The following is a 16,561-nucleotide window of genomic DNA, read 5'->3' on the forward strand; positions in this document are numbered from 1 at the left end:
CAGAGATCAGAAACAAAACTAGAAGTCAATCAAACCAAGCTGAGAATCAGATCTGTAATGCCTCAGGAATAAAACACTCCATGTTGTGCTGTTGTAGGAAAATAACCAACAACAGGGTGGTGTCATGAGGTGGAGTTACTGTTACCACCCTGAAGCTGATTAATTTCCTACAACTGCATATCCTGAAGTGTTTGATTCCTTTTCTACCACAGGAATTTGCCAACGGTTACAGGTTGTATTTATTAAAGTACCATACACCAGACTTTTTATCCACTTATAGTTACATTTAATGATGTGGAATATCCTTAAACAATTTAGTTCCTGTTCTTGCAGCTTGTCATGTTACGGAGAAACAAAGCACGCAATGCGTAAACTCCTGTGTCCTGAAAATGTCTGAAAACTTACCTTACAGCTTTACCTCTGATTGTTACAACGCACTGACACTGGAGACTCCTTCCATAAATGTTATCTAAACCTCTCCACAACATTAAATGTAACTATAAAGGGATATGTTGTTTATGCTGATATTTTTTAATAAGTAAGTCATTGTATTTGTTGTCAAATTGCTGTGGTGTAAGAGGAATAAAACGCTGTTATTGGAAAATAATCAAACAACAACTCCAGTTAGATTTTTGGAAAGAATATCACATGCAATAGCCAGCTTTGATTTTTTTTCATACACTTATTTATGAGCATTATTATCTGTATAAATATTGTGGATTCTGTAACACAGCCCTTTAAGGTAAAAGCTGCAACAGTTACCTTAAAATGTCCAATCCATCGTCCATTCATCCGAGTGAAGAGCAGCTCTGATGGAAACGGAGAACCAAATGCCCTTATTACTGCCGAGGTCACAGTGATCAGAACATCAGTTGTGTAATATAAATATGACTTTTTAAAAAATCTCAGCTGAATGCATAAATCTTCGTGTTTCGGGTCATCTTGACTCGGAAAGCGCACAGAAGGTTAATGTGCTTATGCTAATAATGCCCCTGTGAACCGGCTGGAACTGAGAGAAAGAGAGATGCAGGAGGAATAAGGAAGGATACACATGGACAAAGTGATCGAGAGAAACAGTAAGAGAGAGAAGAAGAAATAAAGTAAGAGTGTGGGTGGAAGAGGACGAGTAAGTTTCTATCTACAACTTTGTATCTACAAGGCCACACAATTAATTATGTTTTAATCTTATTCATGCTTTTTTAGATTGCTAAGTTAAATATAATAGACCTGTAAGAGCTAATGCGCTAGTATTAGTTATCATTATCATCATCATCATCATCATCATCATCATCATCATAACCACAGGAGTTGCTATAGCAACAGTGCAGGTACCATGAGATCATGTTTTACGTTAGAGTGATGTCCACTCACAGTACTGTCTGAACTCAGAGGCTGTGTGTGTGTGTGTGTGTGTGTGTGTGTGTGTTACTGCTGTCACTGTGAGTACTACAGGTCCACAGCGACGCCCCTGACCCACATGCCGACATGAAGCAAATTTCTAATCACAGGAAGAACAAACAGAAAATAAAAGAAATCTGACTGCAGCTGAAAACACCTGAAAATGTCATTTTTTTTTAACACAGTTTTACAGTTTGACTCACTTCAGTTCAGTTTTGATCAGTCTGATCGCCACAGTACAAAAAATGACAGCAGGAGAATATATCTTAAATATAGTCAAATTTATCTCGTATTTACTAGATTAATTTTCTTATTCTGCTGGCAGAGAATTTTGCTACTTTGTAGAAATAAATGCGTAAAATTCGAAAATGTATCTGCCAATAGAACAAGTCTATTTCAAGCATGAAATTAGTAAAAAAAAAAAGAAATGGGTTTAATAATTTTGGTTTGTTGTAATCTTATAATAGGAAATACTAGATACATTGAACTATATTCAAGATATTTTCACTTTCTAAGATGTCATTTTATGGAGTGCAGTTCAATTAAGCTCACTTAAGTACAGTTCAATTCAATAACCTGCTAAAATCAGATAAAGCCGAAATTAATATGGCCATGCCAATAATGATAAACTGAATTGAAATTAATTGAACTAAATCCAGTCTAATTGTACTGAACATAACTGAACTGAACACAATTGAAGTGAAGTGAACTGAATCGAATTAAACTCTACTGAACTGAAATGAACTCAGCTGATCAGAATTTAACTGACCTTAACTGAAATGAATTGAACCAAACAAACTTTACTAAACTTAACAACTGAACTGAACTGAATTGAGTCAAACTGGAATGAATCTAACTGTACTGAATTGCACTGAACTGAACTGAAACAAAATGAATCTTATTGAACTTAATAGCTGAACTGAAATGAATAATCCTGAACTTAACAACAAAACTGAATTGAACTGAACTGAAGTGAATCAAACTGGAATGAACCTAACTGTACTGAATTGAACTGAACTGAACTGAATGGAAACTATTCATACTAAACATAACACCTGAACTGAATTGAACTGAACTGAATCAAAGTAAATCATAAACTTAGCTGAACTGAACTTAAATAAACTGAATTAAACTTGAACTGAACTGAATTGAGTTGAACTGAAATGAATGGAAACTAATAATACTGAATGTAACAAATGAACTGAATTGAACTGAACTGAATCAAAGTGAATTATAATGAACTTAGCTGAACTGAACTTAAATAAACTGAATTAAACTTGAACTGAACTGAATTGAGTTGAACTGAAATGAATAGAATCTAATAATACTGAACATAACGAACTGAATTGAAATGAATCATACTGAACTTAACAGCTGAACTAAACTTAAAGAAACTAAATTAAACTGAACTGAATCAAGTCAAACTGTAATGTAGTGACCTGACCTGAGCTGAATTGAACTGACTTGAATAAAATCAAATTGAAACAGATTGAAACAGATTGTTTTTGTACCCAGTCTAATGCGCAGTGATCGTCGGCTCTACACTCAGGCTTATTATTTTTTCATGCTGTCACACAGTGGAGTCTCTGAAACACAAGTACCGTCCTGTTTGTCATGTCATTACTCAGTGCTGAGCTGAGAGACAGGCAGAGAGACAGGCAGAGAGACAGGCAGAGAGACAGGCAGAGAGACAGGCAGAGAGACAGGCAGAGAGACAGACAGGTCAATCTTTCTGTCTGTAGTAGTTAACAGTCCTCAGTTTGCTTTCAATACAGCATCGTCAGGCCTTAATTACCGCCGGTCACTGACGGTTTTCTCTGATTACTGTGGAATATCTGATATCTGATATTCGATCAATTATTCATCCTCTTCTATTTTCACTGCTCTCTCTCTCTCTCTGTCTCTCTCTCTCTCTCTCTCTCTCTGTCTCTCTCTCCACCTCCAGATAGACATGTTTAAAGCAGTGATGTGAATAAATTAGATCATGCAGATGCTCATTTGCTGTCTGAGCAACTTTTGGAGTCGTACTTGTGCACATCAAATGCTTCTCTTCCCCTTTGTTCTTTCTGTTGATCACCACCCACAGCTTTTCCTCTCTCTTTGTCTTTCTCTCTCTCTCTCTCTCTCTCTCTCTCAGGACCGCTGGTCACCACTCAGACATCCAGCACCACACCGTCCCGGTCATTCTCGTCCACCTCCAGCCCTTCCACCATGCGCCCACTACCTGCCACTTTTCACCCCATCGGCGCCATAAACAAAGCCCCGGAACTGCGCCCCATCACTGCTACAGTGCCCGTGACCCGTCGCCCCCCACGCCCACGTCCACGCCCACCTCAGGAGCCCGAGCTGCAGGAGGGGTGTGACCCGAGCGTAGCGCGAGGCGTCCAGTGGCCCAGCGCTCAGAGGGGCGAGACGGTGGAGCGACCCTGCCCTAAAGGATCACTGGGTAAGAAAATCAGGACCCAGGAAGAATTGTTTATTTATTTGATTATTTCTTTCATTCTTTATTCAAAGCTATCCTCGTGCTCTTTTGCATCCCACAATGCATCATTTCATTTTCAAAACACATACCAGAAAACTACAGCAAAGAAACAACAGCTACAACTACACAATCAGTCAGTCTCTTATGGATGTGTAGCAACAGCTACTGCCTTTTTTTTTTTTTTTAATTCGTATAAGAATCAGTAGTAGCTATATTTAGCTAGCTAGTTAATAAAGCTAGTTAATAAAGCAATATTGCACGAGCAAGAGTGCCATTATACTGAACATCGCCACGGCAACAACACGATTGCGAGTGTGATGTTACTTCATTGTTCTTTTAGTAAGAAATTAATATCAAGTAACTAACATTTCAGACACAATATGGACAAATATTTTGTTTATTTTTGCTCCATCAACAGAAATAGTTCCCAAAGAAGCCACAGCTGTATAGAGCGTTGCATGTTGCTATGGCAACACACAGACAGCCCATAGAGTACAGTAACCGTTTAACTGTAATGAACTATTGCTAGAAATGGAATTGGCGCTTGACCAATCAAATTAGCGGACCAGAACTCACTGTTGTGTAAACACAAAAGTACTAATCGTTGTGAAACTACTACAACTGCAGAGCTGTGGACGTGTGAGTATAGAAGGCCTAGACTGACTGGGTAAGAACGATAGGACTGTTGGAGTCACTCAGTGACTCTCACTCATCATTTCTCTACTGCTTTAGCTTCCTTAGTTTTATTGTTGTAGCTTGAGTAAGTTTCTGCTGTGTTTTGAAACGTTACACAGTAAAGAAGAGAGAAGCTCTAAGCTCAGCTCTTCTGTTTTATGGTCTTTTTATGGTCGTTTTATATCGGTCTATTCCGATGGTCAGGATCCGTCTCTGCTTCATATCTCTCATGTTCAAAATGTGTTCAACTGATTCATATCTTGAGTTTTACAGTCACTGCGTTCCAAATAATTGTTTTTATTTTGTGTAATGATCTCATTGGCTTGTATTTATTGGGCTGTAAAACAGTGCAAGGCTGGTCTAGGGCTAGTTTGTGTCTTAATAGCTTTTCTTATCTCTCTCTCTCTCTCTCTCTTTCTTTCCTCCAACTGATTTTAGGCATCGCATCTTTCCAGTGTCTGTCTGCCCCAGTACAGTGGAACCCACGAGGTCCTGACCTCAGTAACTGCACCTCTCCCTGGGTCAACCAGGTGGCCCAAAAGGTCCGTCATCTCTCTTCTTTATTCTACCACAGCGCTGTTAATTTCTGGATTCTGATTGGTCAGAAGGTGTTGTTAATTTTCTATTGAATACTCGAATATGATTGGTCAGAAGGTGTGCATTATTTTCGTATAGCAGCACAGGTAGTTCCGGCTGCAACATGAACATTGATATTACTGCACTCGTTCTAATTTATTATTGTTTCTATAGTAACAGATACACAGGGACTTGTATGGTGGAAAATCAGACCCAGGAAGAATTGATTATTTATTTGATTATTTCTTTAATTTTTTTTTTTTTTTTAGCCAAAGCCATTTTCAAAATACAAACCAGAAAACTACAGCAAAGAAACAACAGCTGCAACTGTACAATCGCGTCTCTTATGGATGTGAAGCAACAGCTACTGCGTTTGTTTTTTTAATTCCGATAAGAAACAGTAGTAGCTATATTAGATTATGTAATATTAATAATAAAGAGATTTAAAAACAGGTTTTTGTTTAACAAAATCATTTTTATAATTGTTGATGTTGGGAAGTTTTTTTGTTTGGAGACGTTTATTTAACATTTATGGAAGAAGTCTGGGTTGTAATTGCTCTCGGTCTCGGTACTGCTTTCCATTTCCTCCGTTTTCTCTGTATATTGACAGATGAGAGAGAGAGAGAGAGAGAGAGATTGTAGCTATGACATAGGTGAGAACAGGAACTAACTTGTCTCTTGGACGTTCCACAACATTAAATCTAACTATAAACCATTAAGTTGGTGTTCATTAATAAATTAAACATTGTACTCGTTAGTGGTGTAAGTGGAATAACAGGCAGACACTCCACATAAACGGATTAAAAACCTGTGTAATCTTTAATATGGTGATGTTTTCTTTAAGGAGACATTTATTTAACATTTATGGAAGGAGTCTCCAGTGTCAGTGCTTTGTAACACTCAGAGGTAAAGCGGTAAAGCTTTTGGACATCTTCAGGACAGACGAGTTTACACGTTGTGGTTACGCGGTAACATGACAAACTGTTTTTTTTTTTTTTTTGTCTTATTAACTTCAAGAGAGAGGAAAAAGTGAGGCTGGCTTATACTTTGTAGCTGCTATAACATAAGTGAGAACTGGAACTAACTTGTTTTGTGGTTGTTCCACAACATTAAATGTAAGTACAAATGGATAAAAACAAACATCTAGCTCTTGAATATATGACTATTTGTTAGTGTTGACAAATTTGTGTGGTGTAAGAGGAATAAAACACTTCAGGGTGGTAACAGTAACTCCGCTTCATCATACCATCATGGCGTTGATTACTTTCCTACAGCAGCACATCCTAGGCGTGTTACTTCGTTACATATTTACATCCACATTGGAATGTTTAAGATCTCACGTTGGTTAAATGACTTCCATGTCACTTAATGTAGGAAAAGGAATCTGAGAAAAATCCATGTAATATATGGCATATGTTGTTTTGTTATACACATATATATATATATATATATATATATATATATATATATATAAATATAAATATATTTTAATTATGTATCAAGTCTCACCAGCCATTAACACAGCTAGCTAAAGTTTTAGAGAATATTAGCTAGCAAGCTCACTTCCCTTTAGAGACAAATTATATAACAGCACTGAAACTAAACAGAATAATACAATAATAAATACAATAATAAATGAAATCATGTTCAGATCAGGAAAATATTTGTAAGCGAAAGTTATAACAACACCGGTGTGTGTGTGTGTGTGTGTAGATAAAGAGTGGTGAGAACGCGGCGAACATTGCCAGCGAGTTAGTGAACCACACGCGGAGTCGGATCCACGCCGGAGACGTCAGCTCATCTGTTCGTCTCATCGAGCAGCTGCTGGACATCCTGGACGCTCAGCTTCAACCTCTGAGACCCGGAAACAAAGAGTCAGCCACCCGCAACTACAACAAGGTTCTACACACACACACACACACACACACACACACACACACACATACAGAGAGAACCACTAAATACCAAATATTCCACATGTAAATGTATCAAAATTAACTGAAAACTGTATAAATAAAATGCAGTATTCTGTGTTTTTGTAAAGTAGTTTGTGTGTGTGTGTGTTTGTGTGTGTGTGTTTTGTTTTAATTTATTCTGCTGTGCAGCTACAGAAGAGGGAGAGGACCTGCCGAGCATACATTCAGGTACTGCAGCATGTCCGTGTCCTTCTCTTACTCTATCTCCCTTTCTGTCTCTCTGTCACTTTACTAAAAAATTCATGTTTTTATTAATTTACACAAATGTCACATCATATATTTTATCCACTTATAGTTACATTTAATGTTATTGTACATCTTTGAAACAGGTTCCTGTTCTCACTTCGTTATAGCAGCTCTAAACAGTCGTTCCCTCACCAGCCTCTAATTTCTCTCTCTCTTGAAGTTAATAAGACAATAAAAGCACAACGTATCATGTTACTTAGAAAGCGCAAAGCGCAAAAGTTACAGCTTTACTTCTGACTGTTCAAAGCACCGACACTATAGAAAATTCAGGGAATAGGGAATGAGCTGTTACTATAGAAACGATAACGTATCAAAATAGAGAAGGTCTTTCTGTATAGTCACATTTTGGACTATTTGCCCAGTTTGTCTTCCATCCAACTAAATAAATAAATAAATAAATAATCAAGAATGTGATTTGGCTTCTTTATGACTCATTTTCTGACTCATTTGTGGATTTTAAACTGCTCTATGAAAACAGTCAAGCTCCGAACACAACGTTCAGTGCTTTTTCTCGCCAGTGTTATGATTAATTACTGCTGAATAAAAAAAAAATTGGATCCCCAAGTAAACTCCCGCTCAGCTTTCTAGACCAAAAAAAAAAAGAAAAAGTAAATAAAAAAAAAAAATGTGTGGAACTTGACGAGACCCCTGGTGGCTGTGGTGGATAACCTGGTGTGTGTGTGTGTGTGTGTGTGTGTGTGTAGGCCGTGGTTCAGACAGTAGATAATCTGCTGCGTGTGGAGGCTCTGGACGCCTGGAGAGACATGAACAGCAGCGAGCAGGCTCACACTGCCACCATGCTGCTGGACGTGATGGAGAAAGGAGCCTTTCTGCTCGCCAACAACATGTATGACACACGCTTCAGTGACCACGCCCCCAACATTGGTGAGCGCGCACACACACACACACACACACACATACAGACAATCCCACATTCCCCATTGACAAGCTCAAATCACATACTATGACCATTTTTTTTTTGCACACGTGTCTCTCAGGGTTCTGTTCCTGGCTTTCGTCTGTTTTATTATCCTCATGCGTTTCCCTGGTTGTCTATTTCCACTGAATTTCTTCGCAGATGGCGCTCAGATCTTCCTCAGTACTCCACCATCGGCCAATTTCCTAAAGCTAAAGAAAAAACCCCACCCTGAACGACTTTCCTAGTAATCTTTATAATTAACACGCAATCCTCAGCAGTGTCCGAGATTTATTGTGCAATTAAATTCTTGGTCTGTTTTCACTTTGGTTAACGGTTTCCTACATTACCCACAATGCTGTTCAGCCACCTGCTGAAAGCAGTGCTGTGGGATTTAGACCTCACATCATCTCTATGTGAAGAGAGTGATGCAGCGGCGCTTTAGTCCTTTAATCTGGCCAGCTCTCGGACCTCCTCAAACAGATCAGCTTCCAAAACTACACGCTAATACCTCCATCAACACCATCATCATCTCATCATCTCGTAGATCGCTAACTAGATACAACTGCGTTGTGTAGCTGCATTGCATTCTGGGACTTTGAGTCCAGTGTTCGCACCAGTGTCTCCACTACTGGATTTCTCATTAATATGACACTGGAAAGTGAGAACGTTCTTGCTCTTTTGTTTTCAGGAGCTAACATGAAATTGAAATGAAGTGAAATTGCTTTCTCCTGTTAAATGGCACTGTAACTGATCCCGCTGTGATGTCGTCTCACGGGAATAACGACAATACAGCGCCAAGCAACAAATTAACACCAGAATCATTAAACATCGGAAATATTTCAATATAAACATCATTAATGTGTTTCTATGCTAAGGCAGTGCTGATGGGGAGGCAGGCTGCTCTTAGAAAGGTAACTGAGCTTCATGTAAACACAGATGAGCAAATAATCACATTTTCTTGAGCAAATAATCACATCTTCTTCTTGTTACTCGAAATACTACACTCCCTTCAGAAACATACATTCTATCTATTGTGTTTTATCTACGGATTATTACCCGCCTTTGTCCCTCCTTCCCATTTACACCACTCACTTAGATTACTGTAATTAAATGTTTTAGCCTCTCTGTAAAAAAAAAAAAAAAAAAAAAAAGAAAACCTCAATAAAATTTAGAACTCAGTGGCTCGGTTACTCAAACGCTGAAAGATCTGCAGTTCTCTAGCAAAGTCACTGGCTTACACAACCGCACCAGCATTTATTTATTTAAAACCGAGCTCAAGACATGCCTCTTTATACTGCAGTACCCCACACACACACACACACACACACACCTTTTTTCCTTTTGATTTCCAGTCGAAAATGTATTCTCTATTCGTTATTACACTTCATTTTTACATCGTGTATTATACAGTGACCTTAGATCTTAGACAACCTCTAATTATTATTACTATCATTATTATTATTATTATTATTATTATTATATGCTGTTCAAATACACGGCAAAAAATCATGTGAGGAAATGAAAACAATAAATAAAAGAGAATCTAGTGGGATTATAACAAAATAATTAAAGAGTATATATTTTTGTGTTTTTTAGCAATGAAAGTGGTTTATTATTGTATTGAAATAATCTTATTTCATTCAGCAGGTGAAATTAGCTACCAGTGAAATGATTACATTTGGAATAAAAACAAATTTGCTTGATATGATTATCTAAAATGAGTGAAAATGATGAAAAACTTAATAAATTTGTAATAATCTTTTAATGAGAAATATTAGACAGATTAAGTCTGCTGTATCTTCAGAGCGCTTGCCCGTGTGTGAGCGCTGTGTTTTTAGTGTACACAGCCTAAGTGCACTTCAAACAGGGACTTGGCTCTTTTTTTTCCGTCCTTTCAGCTTTGATGAGACTTCAGACCACTTCTTGTTCATACCCACAATTGGCACTTACACCCACAAAGGCATCAATTAAAGCGGAAAAGGGACGCGAATCAAACGGAGCCTCGATTCTTCTCTTACTCTAATGCATATTCATGTGCTTAATGTTCTTACTCTGGCACGACACTGCAGTAACTTCCGTTTTTATTTATTTATTTATTTTACAAACTGAAGAATCTTTATCTAGTTGTGATTTGAGGACAGTTGGCGTCTATCCTTCCAGATCCTCGCAATCACGTGACCCAACACGCAGCCATTTCCTCTCCTGGGAAATTTGATTTTATTTGTTTTTTGAGGTTTTTCTTTGTTTTTTTGTTTTTTTTTATGGGTGAGTTTATAGGTGTTTATATACCTTGAGGTTCTTTACGCAGAATGCAGAACGTTAAGCTTCGTTTTACAATGCACAAATCAAACAAAACATTGTAGACGGGGTCAAAGTTCATTTGACGTGTTCATATACGTGCTAAAAGTGAAGCGAGTGGAGCAAACATCCTAAAGCGCTAATTTAGCTCAGCTACAGAGACCTGAAGAAGAACTTCTTTTCTATAACAGCGGCTCTGATGGAAGTGCAGCCACAAATCACAGGTTTATATTCATGCGCTCGCTCTAATACATTATCGTTTCTATAGTAACGGCTTAAACTGACGTTTTCTGTAAGGAGGTAAGGAGAGGTAAAGCTGCAACATCTTCAGGACAGAGGAGGTTTTCTTTTATTAACAGATAAACATTATGACAAAAGACACTCTCAAGTAGGCACAAGGTTAATGTTTTAGGTTTTTTAATGTTTTGTAGGTTTTTTTCCCCAATGAAATGGCCTGAAAACGTTCATTGATGCCTCACTAAATGTTTGTCGAAACATTACACCACTATCGCTACTGATCCTAGGAGGGTGAGGTAATAGTTTGAAATATTGTTTTAGACACAGACTTTCCAGATTTCTTTTTTTGTTGTAGTTTTAAGAATGAGTACTGACTCCTGACCATTCCTGTGTACAGTTATCACCTCTTCCACAGACACTGAACCAGCTGGAGCAAAGACGCCCATGTACAGGGTCACGTAAAGTGCAAATTATTCAATGTGTTGCACACTGAGTGTGGTAAATGGACACTGCAGTGCTCTAACCCCTCTAACCCTGTGTGTGTGTGTGTGTGTGTGTGTGTAGATCTGGAGGTTCACATACTGAACACAGACATGGATCTGCAGGATTTGGCCTTCCCTCAGAGGAGCTCTGGTGATAGCAGCATCCTTCTGCCAGCCTCCACCGTCAAACAGTACAGCCGCAACGGTTAGTCACATGACTGCCTCTCTCTTTTCATCTTTCTGTTTCAGTATCTCTCTTTTTATTTGTCTTGTCTCTTTCTCTATCTCGTTTATCTGTCTATCTCTTTCTACATCTCACTCTAAATCTCTATCCCTCTTTCTCTCTCTCTCTCTCTCTCTATATATATATATATATATATATATATATATATATATATATATATATATATATATATATATCTTTCTCTCGCCATCTCTGTTTCACTGTCTCTCTTTTCATGTCTCTCACTATCTTTGTCTGTTTATCTGTATGCTTCTATCTCTTTCTTTGTCTCTTTCGCTATTCACATCTCTCTCTCTCTCTCTGTCTTTCTGCATCTCTCTCTCTCTGCCTGTCTGTCTCTCTGGAAATCTCTCTATGTCTCTCTCTCATCGGGCCTCATTTATCAGTCTTTATGTAATGTGTAAATATTTGCATAACATAACAAACTAAAAAGTTTCAGCAGAGTTACAGAAGTTTCAGAAACGCTGAGTTTCTTCATACCCGCGTGTTTATGTTGAGGAACACCAATCACCGGTAAATTACCAGGGGCGTGCACGGCACAGCTGATTTGCATTTGGTAACGCCCACAAAACTCCATAAAAGGCAAAGCTCACACAGCTGTAAATAGAGTTTCTCAGAGGGAGGAGTGAAAGATATTATGACTCACGTCTACACCAATCAAAAATATATTATTTAGCAGCGTAGCAGCACCTGAAAAGGGCAAAATCTGGAGCTGATTTACAAAAAAAGATGAAGTAGATGTGAGTTAATTGAGGTCAAAAGAAAATATGAATTTTAATTTTTAATTTTAATATCAATTTAACATGAAAACAGGAAAAAAAAATTGATCTATTGTGCCCAGGTGATCGCTAACACCAAGCACTTCACACAGGGAAACTGCCTATTTTTAATTATTTTATTTTCCGTTGTTGCTTATTCAAAGTGAAGTGCTTCGGTGATTCTCAGCCAGAAATCCCTGGCGCTCCCCCGATGTTAGGAAATCAGAAGGACGTGTGTCCATAGCACACTAGGCAGTGTACAACATGTTACAGCTTGAGACATACCAGATCGGTCACTTATCATTCACTTAGTGCCGGCTCTAATAAAGTGTTGCACAGCGTTAAGAGAAGATGCTACAGCAAACAGAGCCTTACACACCACATGAGCTTGTGCTCCTTTTATACAGCCGCATTGTTCATTAAAAAGGTCTTAATTGTCTTAATTTATGGATTTATGTTGGATTGCTTTCTTTGTTTTTCATATTTAATATTTCTTCAGTTAATGCCTTTAATATGAAATGACTGGATTTCACAAAAGATTCATTAACTGTATGTGTAACTAAAAATACATATAAAAATATATAATATACAAATAATAAGTGATTTAAAGTTGACAGCGTAATCCGTATATAAACGTGCAGTAACTCATCATAAATTATATGATTCGAAGCCGATCAATCAAGGTTTACATTACTTACTCACACACTCAGGAGCATGAGTAGGATACGAATGTTTTTTCTGAAATGACGGGATTTTCTTGAATACTATTTATTTTATTTTTTTTTTGTAAAAGCTCTTACTAACGATTTACGAAAAATCCGTCCGTATCCAGCTTGATTAATGAGGCCCAATGTCACTATCTCTCTGTGTGTTTGTGTGTGGTTCTGTCTCTCTCCCTCTTTCTCTCTGCATACCTCTCTCTGTCTTTGTGTCTCTCTCTCTCTCTCTCTCACTTGTTGTATCATCACATTGTGCACGAGTATTGCTCTGTTTGTGTTGCTGATCCATCCTGGGAACTCGGTGTCTCATCTCTTGAACATGATGATGAATAAACTGACTTGTGTAACTCGGCTGCTCTCCGAAACACTACATGCCGTCATATCCTTTAAAAACTCCGAGCGCATCATGCTTCCCTCGTCTTTCAGCTCTCCTGCGGGTGTTATTAGTTTCCCCCTGCACCAGTACGTCTGACTTCACTCACAAAGAGCTTCAGAATGAGCTCAGGAGCTGCAGCATGTGTGTTAGTCATGTAAGAAACTCGCACTGTGCTGTGTGCTCTAAACACACACTCAAGTAAAAAAAGAGCCTGAAGAAGGCCAGTTATTTAACCACCGCACACGTAGTGAGGGTTTAACACTGAGACACTTCACATCAGTATTCGAGGAGCAGTATTAAGTCCAGACCATATTGATCCAGCATATACTATATTAAAAATATTGTATGTGCTGGATCAAGTGTCCTGTTCATCTTCATCATTAGGTCTATATTAGACAGCTACTATTAAATTTTATTTATTTGATTTAATTGAATTCAATTCAGTTTTATCTGTACAGCACATTTAACAATGGACATTGACATAAAGCAGCTTTAGAGAAATCTATAAATTCAGGAAATACATTTTAAATTTATAAATTTATCCCTAATGATCAAGCCAGAGAAAAACTCCCTGAGACGATGTGAGGAAGAAACCTTGAGAGGAACCAGACTCAGAAGGGAATCCATCCTCATCTGAGTGACACCAGAGTGCGATTATAAATCATTCCCTTCTGTAACTGGGTACTACATGGTCAAATAGTGCAACTGTGTAAATTGTGCAACAGGAAATTCATTATAGTTTGCACATGAAGTCTATTTTGTTGAAGTTATCAACTGTTCACTGATGGAGACTTGAGAGCAAAACGGATTTAAATCTTTGTCTAATTTTCATTCGAGTCAGCATGGAGTATAAAATTCAGTCTTTGATTAAGATGCCATTTCCAAAGTCCACCTGATGATCTGCAGTCCATTTCCTGAGCCTCTGATAAAGGCTTGTGCTCCTGGTTTGATCATTTTATCACTTTTTTTTTTTTTAAAGTTAAGCACAGAACATTATTGATTTGAAAGCAGTGCACGCGTGGGGGTTGTTTCAGAGCTGAGCACCGTCGACACCGACGTCAAGGCAGAAAGATTGGGTTCCATGGTAACTGAGCAATAAGGCTTGTAATGCGAGTGCAGTCTTTGAGGCGTGCTGCAGTTCAGAAACCTTCATCAGACTTCATCAACGTTAGCATCTTTTAAGAAAATAGCGAAATATATTAGCATGTGTAAGAGACGTGTGATTGGCTTTGGGATAAAAGAGGCGAGACAGGCGTAATTCTCATCAAACTGCGAGAGCCTCTGATGGCCAATCGTGCCGCGCGTCGGCATGCGCACTCACTGCAGCTTAGCGCAATTCCCAGTCTGCTTTACGCACTCATTGGCTGATAATGACAGTCTAATCAGATTAACAAAAAGCGCTGAGACAATTCCTTTCCTGATGGTTTTTTAACGGCGTTGCTAATAGAATAGCCGAGGATGCGTGTAGATTACTATCATTTCGGGGGCCGGCGGAGCCATCTCAGCTCTTTCCTTTCTCCGTCTCTGCACCATCTTATCCTCGGCTCTCATCTCTCCATCTCTCCTGCGTCTCTTTCTTTCAACTCTTTTCCCTCTCTTCGTCTGTTTCGTCAGCGGCGGGAGACGGATTCGAATGATTGAAACAAAAGCGTATGAAATATTCATAGGGAATAATAAAAGAGAGCAGCGAGCGCTGCGAGGATGAATGTGCCATCGGCCTCTGTGTTCATTTTCCCTCGTTTTTTTCCCCCCAGAATTCAAAACGAAATGGTGCATTCCATCAGTCTAACACGCCACCGTTCATCTTATTCCCTTCCTCCTGTCAATCCTTCACACCGTCTCTCCGTCTCCCTCTCTAGGTCAGGTGAAGGTTGTCTTTTTGCTTTATAAGAATCTGGGCTCGTTCCTCTCCACCGAGAACGCCACTGTGAAGATGGAGGTGGAGCCAGGGCCAGGGCCAGGACCTGGGGGGCGGAGCCTAGCCGTCAACTCGCATGTCATCGCCGCATCCATCAACAAAGAGTCAAGCCGAGTGTTTCTAACTGTGCCTGTGGTGTTCACCTTGAAGCATCTGCAGGTATACACACAGAAAAACACACACTCACACACTCAAAAGCATAGCTACAGGACTCCTGAACATCAGCGTTGGCCCTGAAGGCTGATCTTTTAACTCACAGGGTCAAACTCTAGACATGCTTATAAGAAATAAAACTGAGATGCCTGTATTTTCCCAAAATAGCAGGTTTATGCCTCTACACACACAGACACACAAACACACACACACAGAAAAAAAGAAAAGGTGATTACTGTAGAGTGACGGCAGGTTGAGTAGAATGTGAGACTGAGCACATGTATATCCCGTGTTTTCTGTGTGAAGAAGCTGTGATACTCATATTCAATACAGTTTATACCATTATTATTATTATTATTATTATCATTATTACTATTATTATTATTATTATACAAAGTTATATATGCTAAGCTGACTCACAGCAATGCCGAAACAGAAGAGGAATAAAGCACTAAAGAATGTCGTGCTGTTATAGGAAAATAATCAACAACAGGAGTGATGTGATGAAGCGGAGCTATTTATTAAAGAACAACCTGACATACTTTTTATCCATTTATAATTACATGTAATGTTGTAGAGCTCGCGTTGTAGCAGCTATAAACAGGCGTTCTCTTTCCAGCCTTTCTTTATTCTTTCTTGAAGTTAATAAGACAAAAAAACCACAGCGTGTCATGTTACTGAGAAACCACAAAGTGTAAACTCCTCTGTCTGGAAGATGTCAGTAAACTTTCAGCTTTACCTCTGACTGTTACAAAGCGCTGACACTGGAGACTCCTTCCATAAAATGTTAAATAAACATCTCCTTAGAGAAAACTTCAATATATCAAATGTGGAGCGTTCGCAATACAAGTAACTGTGTGCATGGAAATGTCATTTGAAAAGTCCTTTTGTGTGTGTGTGTGTGTGTGTGTGTGTGTGTGTGTGTGTGTGTGTGTGTAACACTGAGTATGGTGTATGTGTATAATGATTAAATTTGAGACACAGCCCTAGATATTACTGGGTAAATAATAAATGTCAACTCTATTCTTTTTATTGAAGGTAAATGAAAAACAAAGTGCCTGTTGTCTTTGTATCTACATGTACCGTGTGTGTGTGTGTGTGTGT

General features: G+C 38.6%; 1 protein-coding gene across 3 annotated transcripts in view; it reads left to right on the forward strand.

Moving 5' to 3' along the window:
* adgrl1a (adhesion G protein-coupled receptor L1a) overlaps positions 1 to 16,561 on the forward strand; it is a 216,086-nt gene that overhangs the window by 169,325 nt on the left and 30,200 nt on the right. For all 3 annotated transcript variants that reach the window (XM_053228276.1, XM_053228277.1, XM_053228278.1), the window contains 7 exons: positions 3,536 to 3,844; positions 4,994 to 5,097; positions 6,845 to 7,030; positions 7,237 to 7,275; positions 8,058 to 8,238; positions 11,372 to 11,494; positions 15,246 to 15,463. In XM_053228276.1, coding sequence (XP_053084251.1) covers positions 3,536 to 3,844; positions 4,994 to 5,097; positions 6,845 to 7,030; positions 7,237 to 7,275; positions 8,058 to 8,238; positions 11,372 to 11,494; positions 15,246 to 15,463 — 1,160 coding nt within the window. The remainder of the gene's footprint in view (positions 1 to 3,535; positions 3,845 to 4,993; positions 5,098 to 6,844; positions 7,031 to 7,236; positions 7,276 to 8,057; positions 8,239 to 11,371; positions 11,495 to 15,245; positions 15,464 to 16,561) is intronic.

Source organism: Pangasianodon hypophthalmus, chromosome 23 (genome assembly GCF_027358585.1).
Source record: "Pangasianodon hypophthalmus isolate fPanHyp1 chromosome 23, fPanHyp1.pri, whole genome shotgun sequence".
NCBI classification, from domain to species: Eukaryota; Metazoa; Chordata; class Actinopteri; order Siluriformes; family Pangasiidae; genus Pangasianodon; species Pangasianodon hypophthalmus.